This window comes from Bolinopsis microptera, chromosome 5 (genome assembly GCF_026151205.1).
Source record: "Bolinopsis microptera isolate Bmic1 chromosome 5, MBARI_Bmic_1.0, whole genome shotgun sequence".
Lineage (NCBI taxonomy): Eukaryota > Metazoa > Ctenophora > Tentaculata > Lobata > Bolinopsidae > Bolinopsis > Bolinopsis microptera.
In genome coordinates, this window is record NC_087076.1 from 2,803,876 (window position 1) to 2,819,242 (window position 15,367).

The following is a 15,367-nucleotide window of genomic DNA, read 5'->3' on the forward strand; positions in this document are numbered from 1 at the left end:
GATCAATAAAGCAGTCAAGCTTCATGTATGTTTTGTTGAGTATTCTCAACCAACAAATGTGGAAACACCCACAGTGAAATACCAAAAAGATCTAAACACATTTAACAGAATCAGATAAATAGACTTGAATTTATATATATACATAATTTATGAAGTGTATGTTATTGCCCACTTAAAGGGGCCAGTTAATAATTAGTTTAACTATTAGCTATTTTAGATATAATAATAAGTGGTTGAAAATTGGTAATCTGAACGTTAAGAGCCCCTTCCTGGGTCTCCCCAGTGATCTACAATCTATTTGCTTCATATTGTTGACTTCTGTGATCAAGCATTAAAGGCTGAGGGTTGAAAGTTGTAAAACTTTGTTTTATCTATTGTTGATGGCAGGATTTGAACACAAAACGTACTTGTTCTGCTGCTATCACTGCTAATTCATTATCCAACCCATTCTGCACAAACTTTTTTACTTAATTAGAAGAATATAAATCGATGAATTTTCGATTTTACCAGCACTGACAACACTATTTTGAAAGTTGTATCATGAAAGAAGATCCAACATTAGAGAGACACTTCAAGGGTCACAAAGATACAGTGACATGCTGCCATTTCAATCCAAACATGAAGCAACTTGCTTCAAGCGGTATGGATTCCACTGTCATGGTAAGTGGTATCTGTGATATTAGCCAAACTAGGTTCAGTGCAGTGCTAAGGGGTCATTCACATATTACGTAATCAGCCGAGGGGGAGCGGGTTTCCAAATGATTACGCTAGTGTAATTTTGATGCAATAGCTGTGTGTAAATTGTGGATGGAGGAGGAGGGGGGGGGGGGTGGCCGGTGGGCGAGGGGTTAAAAATTGTCCAAAACGTGATTATGTAATATGTGAACGACCCCTTTGTAGTTGATTAAATGAATGTACACAGAACATGATTCTTTGCCATAATTTTTTTAAAACATGATTCTTTGCCATAATTTTTTTAAAATGTTTTTAAAAAATGTAGATATTACATTAGTTAAGTTGGCAAGGCCAAGGTATATTGTACATGAAAATATCCCAGGTTTGGAACTTTAAACCCCAGATGAGAGCCTACCGATTCTTGGGACACAAAGATGCTGTCATGTCCCTGAAATTTAGTCCTTCTGGACACCTTCTTGCTTCAGGCTCCCGAGATAGGACTATCCGGCTGTGGATACCATCAGTTAAAGGGGAATCTACAGTTTTTAAAGCACACACTAACACTGTTAGATGTGTCGACTTCTCTGCTGATGGCCAATCACTACTCTCTTCATCTGATGATAAATCTATTAAATTATGGACGGTTCATAGACAAAAGTTTCAGGTGAATTATCAATGGTTTTGACTCTGTGCTAGTTTGATGACACATTACTAAAAAAGTGACTATAATATAATATTATTGAAACGTCTTTATACAGGTATACAGCGTGATGTGAACATTTTTTGTGCGATACTACATATTATAATCATAAAATCAAATTTTTATTCATCTTTTATTTCAGGCATCTTTGAATGGCCATGTGAACTGGGTTAAGACAGCCAAGTTCTCCTCTGATGGCAGATTGGTCGGGTCTGGTAGTGATGATAAGTCACTGAAACTGTGGGACATTGCCAGCAAAGAATGTATTCATACATTCTTCGAACATTCTGGTTTTATCAACGATGTGAGTTGATTAATAATTCTACTAATTGGGAATATCTATAATGATTAATATACAAGTGTATAAGTTCAGCATTTACAATGTCTTCACTTCATTTCCTTATCTGCCAGGTTGAGTTCCACCCTAATGGAACGTGCATAGCCTCCGCAAACTCAGACAATTCTGTTAAACTGTGGGATCTCAGAATGAACAAGTTACTTCAGCATTACCAAGCTCATGGCTCAACTGTCAACAGTGTTTCCTTCCATCCATCTGGTTTGTTATAATACTTGCACCAAATAAATCAAGACATCTTGATAATTTAACAAATTTTTAAAAGTGGTGCCGGTAGCTATATGAAAGACTTTCATATCAGTCATTAAGGAATGACTGTGGTAATAAAATCTAATTCATATTTTCACAACAAATTTTCACGAACTGCGGTATTATTACCACTATAAATATCACTTCTACTATTATAAGCTTGCATCCATTTTGTATACAATTATACACCGTAAACTACAAATATTTAATTACACAGTTGAATTTTAATCAGCTGTATTACTATACACTAATCATCAAAGTAATTAACATATTTACAAAAATTTACAACAACTAATTTTCAGGAAACTTCCTCCTGACGGCAAGTAGTGATTCTACTCTCAAGATAATGGACCTTATAGAGGGTCGTCTCTTCTACACACTCCACGGTCACAAGGGTCCTGCTACTGCTGCTGCTTTCTCATCTACCGGAGAATACTTTGCTAGCGGTGGGGCTGACGAGCAGGTAATGTTTTGATAAGAGTCATATTATGTGGGATCTACTTTATATTGTAAGATTGTTAGCTATTTACTTTAATACAAGAGTAGTGAAGATCCAAATGGACAAGCTCCCAACCTTAACCCAATCCTCCCAGGTGATGGTGTGGAAAACAAACTTTAAAGGAGACGAGCCAGTAAGCAATGTTCCTAAAGCCTCCAAAAAAGAGCACGTGCACAAGTTTAATGTTGACAGTAATGTTCAGCCTGGTTCGTACCTTCATTTTAAACTTTCTTGTTAATATAAGTCCATTTCAATGTCTTGAAGAGAATAAAGTTTAGGCGAAATCTAATTTTAAAGGTTAAAATTGTCCAGTTAATAAGCTCGTGTCCCCAGAAGGTAAACAAGTGTCAGTGCTAGCACAGCCTAAAGATTGTTCAGCTCCAGAATGTGAACCAGTCAATGTGGGACCAGCTCTGTTCAACCTGCCTGCTAACCAAACCAACCAGATAGATCAACGAACCAACCCTGATAACACTAAAGATAACATATTTAATAACCACGCTACGTTAGTTTTATTTTACAGTTCTAGTGCTGTTGAGATTACTTAATACATTGTATGTTTTAGTTTTTCGACTTCCGTTTCCTTTTCTCATCTGATATCCGCATAAGATAATCACAGTTAATTACAATATTCTTATGCTATTATCTTATGCATACAAATACCCATATTAACTAATTAATTATACCCTCAGGACGACTCCACTAGAGCCCCAGTCCATCCCCCCACAATTAGCAGCAACACTGGAACACATGGTAGGACAGCTAGATGTACTGACACAAACTGTAAGTATTCTAGAGCAGAGACTGACCATGACGGAGAATAAGTTGAAGGAGTGTCTGGATAACCAACAAATGATCTCCCTCCAGATCAAGCCAAATGATTGAGATGGTCTCTGTGCTGTGATTGGTTGATGTTCAGATCCCTTGCATGTGTAGTAGATGTAAAGGAAGGTTATAATTTATATTGTATATAAAGTACAAATGGTTTAGTCAGACATCACATTATATTACTATTAACTGATTAAGTTATTTGACCTTGAAATTTCACAGAAGATTTTTACCAGAATTTAATATTTTTAAACTGTGACAGTTGCAAATCCATAAAACAATTTAGATTTAAGTAATTTTTAATTAGCTGCTTACGTAAAGCCAAGGGAACAGTTTTTACATGGTAGCAGACTTTGAATTTAGCACAATATACATCAAATTGAAAATCTCAAACAGTTAGAGTTGTAACTTTAACCCGAAATTTAGTTTTGCTACCACTCAAAATTAAGTATGAGATAACTTTTTAAATTAATGGTACATATATTGGTTTAAAATAATGAAATTAATTGACGAACACTTTGGAACAAAGGTTACAGTGGTTCCACTAATCATATCAACTATAATATGCAAGCTTATTTCAAGAAAACAACACCAGAGTTTTATTTAACTAACGATGTATTTAAATGCTTCTCCCCTGTCTGTTTCATTTTTAAGGCATTGTAATTCAACTTAAAAATATCGTCTAGTTTTTGCTGTGTTTACAACTGAAATCTGCTGAAAGCATCAGAAGTACTATTTCCTCTTGCACCATGTACTAGAGAGCTTATAATGATAATAACTTCTGATTAGACTTTATGAGAAGTAAAAAGCCAACAGAAATCAAGTCTACGTAAAGATGAGTGCTCAAAAAGTCATCACCTTCATCACTGGAAACGCTAAAAAGTTAGAAGAGGTTAGTACCTACATGTTTTGTTTTTTCCTGTTTGAGATAAATGGATAACGTCCTTGTAATGTTCCAGATCGTAATTTAAATGTTCATAAATGTTTTACAATTATTTCATTCATTCCAAGAACCTACAATAATTGACAATTTATCCTAAGCAAATATTCCTTGTTTGTCTGGTAACCTCAGTTTATTTGCCTCAGGTGACTGCAATACTTGGTAAAGACTTTCCCTTTATGATTGAAGCTCATAAAGTTGATCGTAAGTAGATTTTATTATCCTCTTGAAAGGATACAAATCAAATTAAAGATTCCACGTTTTACTTATTAAAAACTTGTATTATTCATAAATTCTTCGATTTTGCTATAATTCTTGACATTTTTCCAGTTCCAGAATTACAAGGAGAGCCAGAAGACATAGCAAGACAAAAATGTTTACTAGCTGCTGAAAAAGTAAGTCGAGTAGTAAATGTAGTTTAGCGTACAATTTTCATAAATATGCCTGATTTCAGCCATGTTACCAGTCACACATGGTTTGTACTTACTTAAAACTTCTTAATCACGCACATGTGAACATTGACGGTACCTCCAGTAACGGTAAACATTACATACAAAGTTATGACATTCTCTGAACTAACTGCTGATAATTCCTTCTCTTCAATTGACCGGATTTTGTCATTTGAACTTTGTAAAATCAGTGATCGGATAACGTTTGGATTTGGCGCCTTTTTAACGGTTTTGCATCTTTTTACTAGTCGACATTCGACATTCAAATAATAAAGGCAAAAGGCGTTGAGCCGTTAGTGTAGCAAAATTGTGTGCGCGGCGCGCAATTGAGCAAGCCATGCAATCCCCAGCTAGCTGACCTTACATAATATTATTCGATTTAATGTATTTGTTTTTCAGATGAATTTTGGACCGGTGATAGTGGAAGATACTTGTCTCTGTTACAACGCACTCAATGGTCTGCCTGGTCCCTACATGTAAGACACTTAGGTAGTTGGTACTGTGTAGTTTAAATCTAGTTAGTGAAAATGTATCTTTCATTCACTATAGGTTTCAAGGGTATAGTCATTACTAATTTGTAAATAGTATAGAAGTCAGTCAAGCCGCTATGAACAAACATCATTACACTATATTTCTATATTTGCCATCTTACATTTGATACACCTCATTCATAAAAAGGAGGCGGTCACAGCTCTCGCCGTGGACAATTGAGGTCCCCGCCAGCTTGGTTCTTTTATTTGGGGAAATATTGAAATTCTGGATCAAATAATATCACCACAATACGTGGATCCAGAAATCAATCTCTGCAAAGATTTGCCATTCTTAAAAAGTTGTTAATGATCAGAATTGAGGGTACTTTATACAATTACAATTCACCGAACCTTTCGCATTTATTTTTAAACGCCACTGCGAGGAAAAATCGTAGAAAGTACAGGGTGGGCCAAAAGTCACTGGACATGCGTTGGTCTTAATAGCTTCGCCGTGTTTTATATTTGAGAGCTGTTGCTTTGCAGATCGATAGCATACTGTAGCTTCTGGTTCGAGGATTCCGTCGTCAAAATTTGAAAATTCGAATATTTGAGACCACGCCCATTCAAAATTAAAATTCTGGACGCCTGATTTTTTATAAAGACGGTAGATTATTAAATGTTGCATCTGATCTGAAAAAATGACGTGAAACAGATTAGAAATGACGAAGTTATCAAGAATTTTGTGTATCTCGTTAACAAAATTGACTGGATGATTATCTGACACCGTGACACGCCACCTTAATTGGGCAGCCTCAACGATTCCCATAATGTTTAATGGGGTGGTTAACGGGGTAATAAAATTTAGCTCGATCCGACTATCCAAACTATCAAATAAATGCAAAAATGAACCTTCATTTGAAAAAAATGAACTCGAATATTTTTCGATTTGACAAATTCCTCGAACCAGTGGTGGTAGTAAGTCGTACCAGAAAGAATTATTTCAATTGGTCACTCAGTGACTGAGCTATTAAGGCCAACGTATGTCCAGTGACTTTTGGCCCACCCTGTACTATTAATTAATAGTTAATAGGATATTCACATCTAAATGAAATGAAATGAAATGAAATGAAATAATGTGCTTGTATACCGCCCATATGGTTAGCAACTGACACAAGTGCCAGGTACTAACCATGTCAGAGCGGTTCTAAAGGGTGAGGTGAAAATATCCAGCAACAAACAACTAAATCATCTCAAAAACAAATCTATTTAGGAAAAATTAAAACTTTAAATATATCATATAGTAATCATAGGAAGATTTATTGATATATACCACACTACGATTAACAATAAACCACCAGAAAACTCTTCAAAAGTAACATAACATACTTATAGGAATCAAAAGAAGGATTATTAATATGTTAATACACATTGCACTAATAAATAAAGATACACCCTACAACAAATCATAAGAACAAAGACAAAAACAGCACTAATCACATACGGTCATATAAATAATGTTTAAGGGTACCTTTGAAACTGTCTACGTTGCGTAGTGATCGTATCTCCCAGGGAAGTGAGTTCCAAGCAGTTGGTGCGTAGTTGGTGAATCGACGTTGATCAATCTTACTATTTGTAGTTTTAGGAGTCTTTAGTCTGTAACAATCTCCTTCTACTTTTGATCTTGTACAAGTAGCTATTGTCAATGGGTTTTCAATCACTACAAGATTCTGTATGTAGGCCGGTGCAATCCCATGCACAGCTTTATAAGTTAACAGGCAGACTTTAAAGAAAATCCTTTGGTCAAGAGGAAGGATATGTGCTCTCTTGTAGTAGGGAAGTAGGTCTTCTGATCGGTCTTTGATATTGTAGATGAACCGTATGGCACCATTGAGGGTTGATCTTAGCTTGTTTAGTCGTGTCTTTGGTAGGTTCATGTAAAGAGAATTACAGTAGTCGAGCTTTGATATTACAAGCTGTGTTACCATCATGAGTTTCACTCCTTCATCCAGATAGCGCCCAATCGTCCTTAGATTCATCATTGTCCAGCTGCATTTCTTTTTGACACTATTAATTTGTCTTTCCATGGTAAGAGACTTATCAAACTTTACCCCAAGACTCTTCCAGCTGTCACCTTTAAGAGACTTCTTCACGTCCTTACGATAAACTTCGGTCCATTCATGGTTAGTGATAGTAGTCTCTGTATCATCCTCGTTCACTGGTGACTTGGCTATAGTAATCGTGTGCCTTGCTGGCAGGGGCTTCTCTATTGGGAGGTTAGCTTGCAGGGATTCCGCAGGGGAAATGGCAGCCACTGAAATAGCTTCTTTCAGAAGATTAGGTAGGACTTCACTCAATTGTCTCTTAATTATGTTTTCTAGAGTTTGGCTGTCCTGTTCCGGAAGGGGGACAAGTGAGGTCTTTGCTAGATCAATAGCTCTGGTTGCAATGATGTATAGTTCTTTACAAACCTTGAAAATATGTTCTTTGTTGTTGCTGGTGGGTATATCTGTTAAAATCTTTGCTTCGTGGATTGTTTTCTTACCTTGAAAGGACTTTTCGTTGATTAGGTCGAGCTCTTCTTCCAGTTTCTTCAAGTCATCCATATCTGCTAATGAAATCAAGGTCCTATACCCAAGATAAACTGTAAGTTTTTAGAAAAACTTAAACAGCTACAGTAACGTAGATCTGGGTGTGTATGATAACAACTTAACAATAGAAACCTCAAATTATTTGTTATATAGTAGTGTTGAAAGTATTAAAACTAAGTCTAAACGTTTTAGAAAGTGGTTTTTAGACAAGTGTGGCAGAGAAGGTTTGTACAAATTATTGGCTGGTTACGAGGACAAGTCTGCTTTTGCTCTCTGTACTTTCGCTTACTACGATCCGGACAAGAAAGAGGCGGTTATCTTCGAGGGGAAATGTCATGTGAGCAACACGTTTCACTTCTTGTTGTTTTATTTTGGTGGAATTATTACAGAGCTGATCAATATATTTAAATCGATTTTGCAGATTTTACTTCGAAATGTGCGGCACTTTGAAAAAATTGCTGAATTAGTACCCTGAATCTATACGTACATTTCAGGGAAAGATTGTTCCCCCGAGAGGCCCGGATTATTTTGGCTGGGACCCAGTCTTTCAGCCTGACGGCTATGATGTGACTTACGCTGAAATGGATAAGAAGATAAAGAACACCATTTCCCATCGTTTCAATGCTCTGTTAGCTATGAAGAATTATTTCTTGGAGAATGGAAACTTAGGATCGTAGGACTTGAAGTTATTTTTAATTCGTTTATTTTAATTGTAGTCCATTCTAACATCCGCTTCTTTACATTTTCAATTTTATCGGTTTTAGAAGCCAAGATAACAATAGAAATTCTTAATTAAATTGCTTACTTTTAGCCGCTGTTTTTATATTCTAAAATAATTTATTGAATTTTGGTTTCATTTTCTTCAGTTTTAAAGTTCCTGTTTTAACTTTGTAATTGCCAAATGAAAATCAATAAATTACTCCAGCAAAATACAAAATCATATTAGAACCATAGCATAGGTTATATCAATCTTTGCTGCTGCTTTCATACCGGAAAATAAAATATAAGCTTAAGTTAAACGGGGAACGAACCACAATAAAATCAACCTAAAATTTCGAATTAAATTCAAATAGCACATCATACACGTATATCGTAAAAATTGGCTGTTATCCAATGAACCACTCCTAGCGGTTATATCCGTAGTAGGTTTGCTAAAGAGTTAGAAACATTTCACAAAGTATTTTATCTAGATTATAGAGACCTCTCAAAGTATGTGTGTAGGATAAACCTTCGTGAGAGCATACCAGGGTGTGTTGCTACCATATTTACAAATTTTTTGAATAAATACCTGCAAAAAAAACATGATCTTACTGTTCTTCATAAAATCTCAATTCAAGAAATATTGTGACAACTCTTTAAAATTTAGAAACATACAATGTAAAATCCCGGAATTGCGGCACTAAATTATCAATACTAAGTTAAAACTTTGCATTATCAATGTTTTAATGATGCGGACAGCAACACTATACATTTCTATATTACTGCCCAAAAAAACTACAAATAAATAACCCCTTTTCCATTACACTTGAAATAATTTTCTCTCAAATCGTAGCCTAGAAAGGAAGGAGGAGGGTGAGGTTGTTCGTTCCCGGAGAGGGCTGGAATCTTCTAGAAAGTTCGGAAGAGTTCTAGAAACTTGGAGAGGTCTACTCCTCATCCTCGTCGGAGTCCTCCTCTGAAATTTAACTGAACATTAATACAAATATTAATATTCACAGAAACTTTACACTCTGGACCAGGTTAATCCTGAAAATCTAACTTATCTTGGGACATGTGGGCCCGAAATTAGAAGTTCGGAGATGTTAAGTTGTTGCCAAACAAGCTGTTCTTTAAAAGAATAGTTAAAGAAGTCAGTGAACAACTAAAATAAACAAACCTTCCTCGGCATTTTCAAGCCAGTTGACCATTTTCTCCATCTGAGAGAGGAATTCTGTTTGGCCCTTAGTGCTGTGTGAACTTTTGTACCAATCTACTATTGCATCTTCCTCCAGCACGTTGCCTGAGGAAACAGGTCTGTTATTTAGGTTACCATCATTACCCAGACTGTTCCTGAATATTAGAGTTAGATTGACGTCTCGTTTTGGGTGGAAGAATGTTAATATTGGAGTTTGATTGGAAGAATGGCATTTACAAGTGCAGGTTGCATGTATTCCAATCTTACCGTTATAAAGCATGAATATAACTTTGTGGAATGTTTTGAGAAAGTTGATGTTGTCGTAACAGAACTCTTGTATTTTGTTCATGAAGTCTATTTGTAATTTGTGTGTCTTGGCAATTTCCTTGAATAGCGCGCTGTATTGCTGAAAAGAGAGTTAAATTATAAGTGATTATAATTATATTGATACGGGTAGAAATACTGAGCCTCAGATCGAAATAGAATAGAATGCTGCATAACACTGCCATTAATAATGGAAAGTTTAACCTGAAGTCAAACTCCTCGACAAATGATAAATTTCTCCTCACTTAAAACAAATTGCCAGAAGAATGATACCTTGAGTTCCTTGTAAAAATCGTCAGGAATTGAGTCGGATCCAGCCCAATCTCCTGAGTTGGCAATGGCTGAGAATAGAGTTTGCATTGCATACGGTTGGGTCACCTTTCCTTGATCTGTTGCTTCTTTGATGTACACTGACAACTGAAACAAACGGCGTTAAATAAGAGTCTGTAATAGAATCTAGCATGGAATTATTACTTGTTTATTATTAATTAATTACTTATATCAAATATTGTGATTTAACAGTGTTCATGGTCGTAGAAATGAAAGATATATCAAAAACAAGCAGGCCCAGATACGGATTCTCATAAAAAATATACAGCTTGTATATGTCATCTGGAATGATTCAGCTCACGGTCCAGGAATTTGTAATATACACTTGGCAAGACTAGTAAAACTAGATAAGTATTGATTTTTAAAAGCTTTAAAGTGACGTTAGTCGTTACGCTTTCGTGTGACTCTGTCACACTTGACACAAACGGGAAATGAGTCGCAAGCCTAGCTGTACGGCGCATTGCGTATGGTACGTGAGACTGAGCATGCAGCGCAGGCGAATCGGAAAAAATCAGTAATGCGCGCGTCGCAAAATTTGTAAGCAAGACGCGCCATTCCGCGCGCGAACTTTCTATAGGATAAACGACAAAATCACGTACGTTTTCGCAAGATTGAAACAAGTAAGACTGTGACAAAAATTAGGTCATCAGTGACGAATCGGTCATTACCTCTGAAGTATTGTATTCGTCGTCATTCACGAACAATTTGATCCGGGAAACAAACACTTTCCGGTTGTTATTCGCTCTTTGTGAACGCTGAAAATTGAATCTTTTAAAATACTGCCACTGGTAATAAAACAACGTGTATGCGTGAGTCCGTGACCACATATTATCTAGAAACACATGTTGTTAATCAGGGAAGAAAATATCAAATTTACTAAAAAGGTGTACTAACCACATGTTGGACCATCTCATTCAGTCCCTGTTCCTTGAAATAACTCTCTATGTGGTCCAGACTTCTTTTGGGACCGATTGGGAATATGTCCTGTGGCAAAAAGTCATTATGAGACAGAATAGTAGCATTAGTTGGAGCAACTTCAGGTTTCAATAGGACAATCAATAATTTAATTTTAATTCAAAAACTGCCAGTATGTAATTATTAGAATCACAACGAACATAAATTTCCCTTGCAGATATAACAGACTTAGTTAAAATTACAATGTTTCAACAAGCATGATAAGATATGAAACGTTCGCCGAGTTTGAAAACAACAGTCAGAGCCATTACATTTTTCAGAAAAAAGGGTAACATTAAACAAATGGCTGACAGTGAGTGACCAGTATTTTGATAATATCTTGAATATTATTTTACCTGGAGGGAGGGGTCTAGAGAGGCTTTCTTGAGAGTAGAAGTTAAAGAAGCCATGTCCCTCTCCTGGAGCCATGTCCTGAACAGACTTGTTGCGTACATAACACTTACCTCTGAAATAGATAACATGACACAATGTTCAGATAGCGTGAAGAACACATACCGGATATCCCTCATTACGGGACTAAATATTGTTAATTAGATGGCTCCCAACTTCCCCATCTACAAGTGGAGAATGTAAATAATGTAACAAACAACAAATGATACATCTTACTGATGTCTCCTTGTTATATATTAACAAACAAACCAGAGTGTGATCAATTTTCAGAGACAAACGCCGGCGACATTGTGTACTTATATGTGTGTAGTTCACCACTTGAACCGAGGACAAACGGTAAACTCTAATTCTTTTAGGTGGAACTATTTATATTCACATATTTTCTGATAGTTTTCATCGACCGACTTAGTGGGTGCGCGCATTCGTTTAGATTTATTGGAACAGATTAGCATTATATAATATATATTACAATTATATATTAGATTATAAGAACATTTCGACGCACACTCACTTCAAACAAATAATAAGTGTCAGCTAACTTACACTAACTTGCAATATAATAACCCGCAACCTGGTTAATTTAATCTTAAATTAGTTTATATTAGGATCACTAGTTCCTGAGAATAAGGACTGGCTATTCCACATTAGATTACAACACGCTAACATATTACAAAACATTAAAGATATGTAGTTAATTAGAGGTACTTGGTCGACAGTACAATGTACAATTTACATAATTTCCTGGAATCAGATGATACTTATATATGTTGATGCAAGCCATGTATATTGTATTTGGTAAAGACAGCTATATAATAGGAAGAAGGTCATACTAACTGATCAGATTATATACATTTTTACGGCAGAAAGCAACAGCTAATTTTTTGTAATTTCTAGCAGTTTATTGCTAATGATCATAATATTGAAATGTCTGCGCTTTATGCTAACCTGTTATACCACAATTACCAAGTACTGGCTGAAAATTAAACCGCCGAATATTTTCACACCTCCAAAACAGTAATAGTTACAGACGAGAGACAAGTCACGTGTCACAAAGGACATATCACGTGACTTGACAACTTTACAACCGTTCGTTGAACTGGTTTTGGCCATGGCTGGAATTACAAAGCAATTAAAAAGTGAGCGCAGTAAAAATTCATTCCATCAACTTACTGGATTAAGTGTTTTACCACTTCTGCAGTCGAAGGCAATGTATGTTAATATTTAAATTCACAGTACCACAATTATTATATTATTGAGATCTTAACGGCTGTTATGTTTACATTATCTCGAAGAAAATGGCAGATCGTGTTATTGTTTACTCAATACTCAGTACAACAAATATAAATTCCGTGTTATTTTCGTCAAAAGTGATAAACGGGGCATTTCCTATAAGGCCAATTAATCACACATGCGGTCAAATAACAGTATTCTAAATGTCAATTGTCAGTGTGTATAATTACAATTAATCACGTTATTTTAAAACACATAATATTACATTAACCCTGCCACGGTCAGCAGTTTTTTAAGAAAATTGAAAAACAAAACAAAATAAGGAAATAACAACTTACCATCCTTGAGAAGATGGTCCTGGGTAAGTCCAGAGAGAAGTGTTGGGGGAATAATGCCCTCGATGAGGAGAAGGGCAGTAGCACTGCCGAGTAGACACCGCTCTTCATCGCTCAAACATACTCTCATCACCATTATTATCTGCAGGATAGGGCTGGGTTACTGGGGTTTAAATATTGTAGTTTTATCTCGGACTCTATTGATTGTTCGAGTGCATGCTACGCCCCAGTGGCATACATTTAAAAAGTGGCTAGGAATCCAGTCTGGAAAGAAAAAAAAACGGGTATACATTTTTAAAACGGGTATAAATTTCTAGGAATAGCGAGCTACGCTCGATATTCCTAGAAACTATTTTACTAGAAATGAGGGACTATATTATCAAAAAGTCAGCTTATGCGTACACTGTACAAGATAGTTTGGAGAATGTTATCACAGCTTGTTACTTTGTGGGCCACATGGACAATATGACTAAATGCAGCAGTTGGACATTAAGAGACTTGTTTACATTTTACCATTCCTGGACGGTGAGATTGATTGGTATTTAAATGTCAAAACCAATTCATCGATCGAAATTCGAAAGATTGTGTTATCCTTACCTTCCTAATTTCCTCTCCCAGACGATTTTGCAGCCACTTATATCTCCTTATGAACTGGATAAAGATGTTGGTGAAGGACTTGATATCATCCGGCTCCTGACGTATTAAGCAAATCTGAAAACAGAAAAGTTAGTAAAATAGTTTAAATACAACAAATCCATGAAATGAGGACGTTAGTTCTGTAATGTGACTGGGATTGAACAGGTAGAATTGCGACTTTTGGTATGTACATATTATATATTATACAATGAGTATGAGTAATGAGTACTATAATAATGTTTACTAACGTTGGTTCTAATGTTACCCTCTATGGCACCACCTGCAGAGATGATCCCTCCAACAAACAAGACGTCCAGTAAAGTTTCTCCATACCTAAACACAAGAAAATGTTTTATAAATCCAATACTTTAACACAAGTGTGTAAACGTGCAGTACAAATTATTTCAAATCGAATATAATTAATTATGAAAAAAAACACGAACAATGCACAAGCTAGTTTGAAATTAACATAAGAATCCTCAAACCTTTTCACGTCAAGTTTGCCGGTGGCGGTGTCACAGAGATATTTGAGTAGTTGATCGTGGTTGTTTCCTACATCTTCAAGTCCTGCTATTATCGCGTCTCGGAATACCTGCGGTTCGTACCTCTCCTTTTCGTCTGATAACGTTTGTAATTAGTTTATGATATGATTAGCGGGAATAATACGCTGTTTACTGTTTGTCATTACATTCGATTACAGAACAAAAAAGACGCTGAAATTACCTAAAATAACACGTACCTCGCTTGAAATTACCTATAAAATAACAGCACGTACCTCGCTAAAATAACAGATAGCACGTACCTCGCTAAAATAACAGATAGCACGTACCTCGCTAAAATAACAGATAGCACGTACCTCGCTAAAATAACAGATAGCACGTACCTCGCTTGCGGGTTTTGTTCCTTGTTCCACTTAATGTAGGTTTAAGGGCTTTTCCAGACATACAAGGGTTCCTTTCGACCACTAATATTAGAAGATACGATATTAAAGATAAATTTAAAATTGGTCAATTTATTCATCTATAAAATGTACATATTATATCAAGATCTAAAATATTATTCATTCAATAATTGCAGGAAAGTCAAATAAGGTTATTAAAATCTATTTCAATTCAGCACAAATTTTCACAGTGCAATTCTTAAATTTGTTTACACTGGACTGCCAGCTGTTTGATACTTTAATTAATTAATTAATTGGCTACAAAACTCTGACTGGCTGCAATGTCTCCGCACTTTAATAAAATATGCGATATTTGTCGGACATAATATGTCATAATAGTCATTTAAGTGTGAGTAGTACTTAGCGACATTTCACTGTCAGCAATAAAGAGCTACTCTCTTGTAATGCTCTTCGGTATCAGCTTATTTTACAGGGCTTTTATAAGTAACAAGTTAAAAGACATCAGCTTGAGAAACGATAATACTACGCAATTAGACTGATTATAAGCCAGAAAGTTATGTTATTTACAAATACAAATTGAGACATATTCACGTACCAGT

At 35.7% G+C, this 15,367-nt stretch overlaps 3 protein-coding genes across 3 annotated transcripts; 2 read left to right on the forward strand and 1 right to left on the reverse strand.

Annotated features, from left to right (window-relative positions):
- Nucleotides 1-534: 534 nt before the first annotated feature.
- On the forward strand, nt 535-3,895 carry LOC134815127 (POC1 centriolar protein homolog A-like). Its single transcript, XM_063823622.1, has 8 exons — nt 535-660; nt 1,058-1,339; nt 1,518-1,679; nt 1,787-1,931; nt 2,282-2,442; nt 2,573-2,684; nt 2,812-2,983; nt 3,171-3,895. The coding sequence occupies exons 1-8, from the start codon at nt 541-543 to the stop codon at nt 3,361-3,363; spliced, it is 1,347 nt and encodes a 448-aa protein (XP_063679692.1). The 5' UTR covers nt 535-540; the 3' UTR covers nt 3,364-3,895.
- Nucleotides 3,896-4,084: 189 nt separating this feature from the next.
- LOC134814623 (uncharacterized) lies at nt 4,085-8,624 on the forward strand. Its single transcript, XM_063822759.1, has 6 exons — nt 4,085-4,198; nt 4,393-4,450; nt 4,577-4,641; nt 5,095-5,171; nt 7,946-8,090; nt 8,248-8,624. Exons 1-6 carry the CDS (start codon nt 4,142-4,144, stop codon nt 8,428-8,430), a joined length of 585 nt encoding a protein of 194 aa, XP_063678829.1. The 5' UTR covers nt 4,085-4,141; the 3' UTR covers nt 8,431-8,624.
- Nucleotides 8,625-8,669: 45 nt separating this feature from the next.
- Nucleotides 8,670-14,834, reverse strand: LOC134814617 (eIF5-mimic protein 2-like). The gene is made up of 12 exons (XM_063822752.1): nt 14,751-14,834; nt 14,353-14,485; nt 14,116-14,200; nt 13,829-13,942; nt 13,235-13,373; nt 11,612-11,721; nt 11,196-11,285; nt 10,970-11,056; nt 10,245-10,388; nt 9,915-10,053; nt 9,630-9,752; nt 8,670-9,428 (listed from the first exon to the last, which is right to left on the reverse strand). Exons 1-12 carry the CDS (start codon nt 14,809-14,811, stop codon nt 9,400-9,402), a joined length of 1,254 nt encoding a protein of 417 aa, XP_063678822.1. The 5' UTR covers nt 14,812-14,834; the 3' UTR covers nt 8,670-9,399.
- Nucleotides 14,835-15,367: the final 533 nt, after the last annotated feature.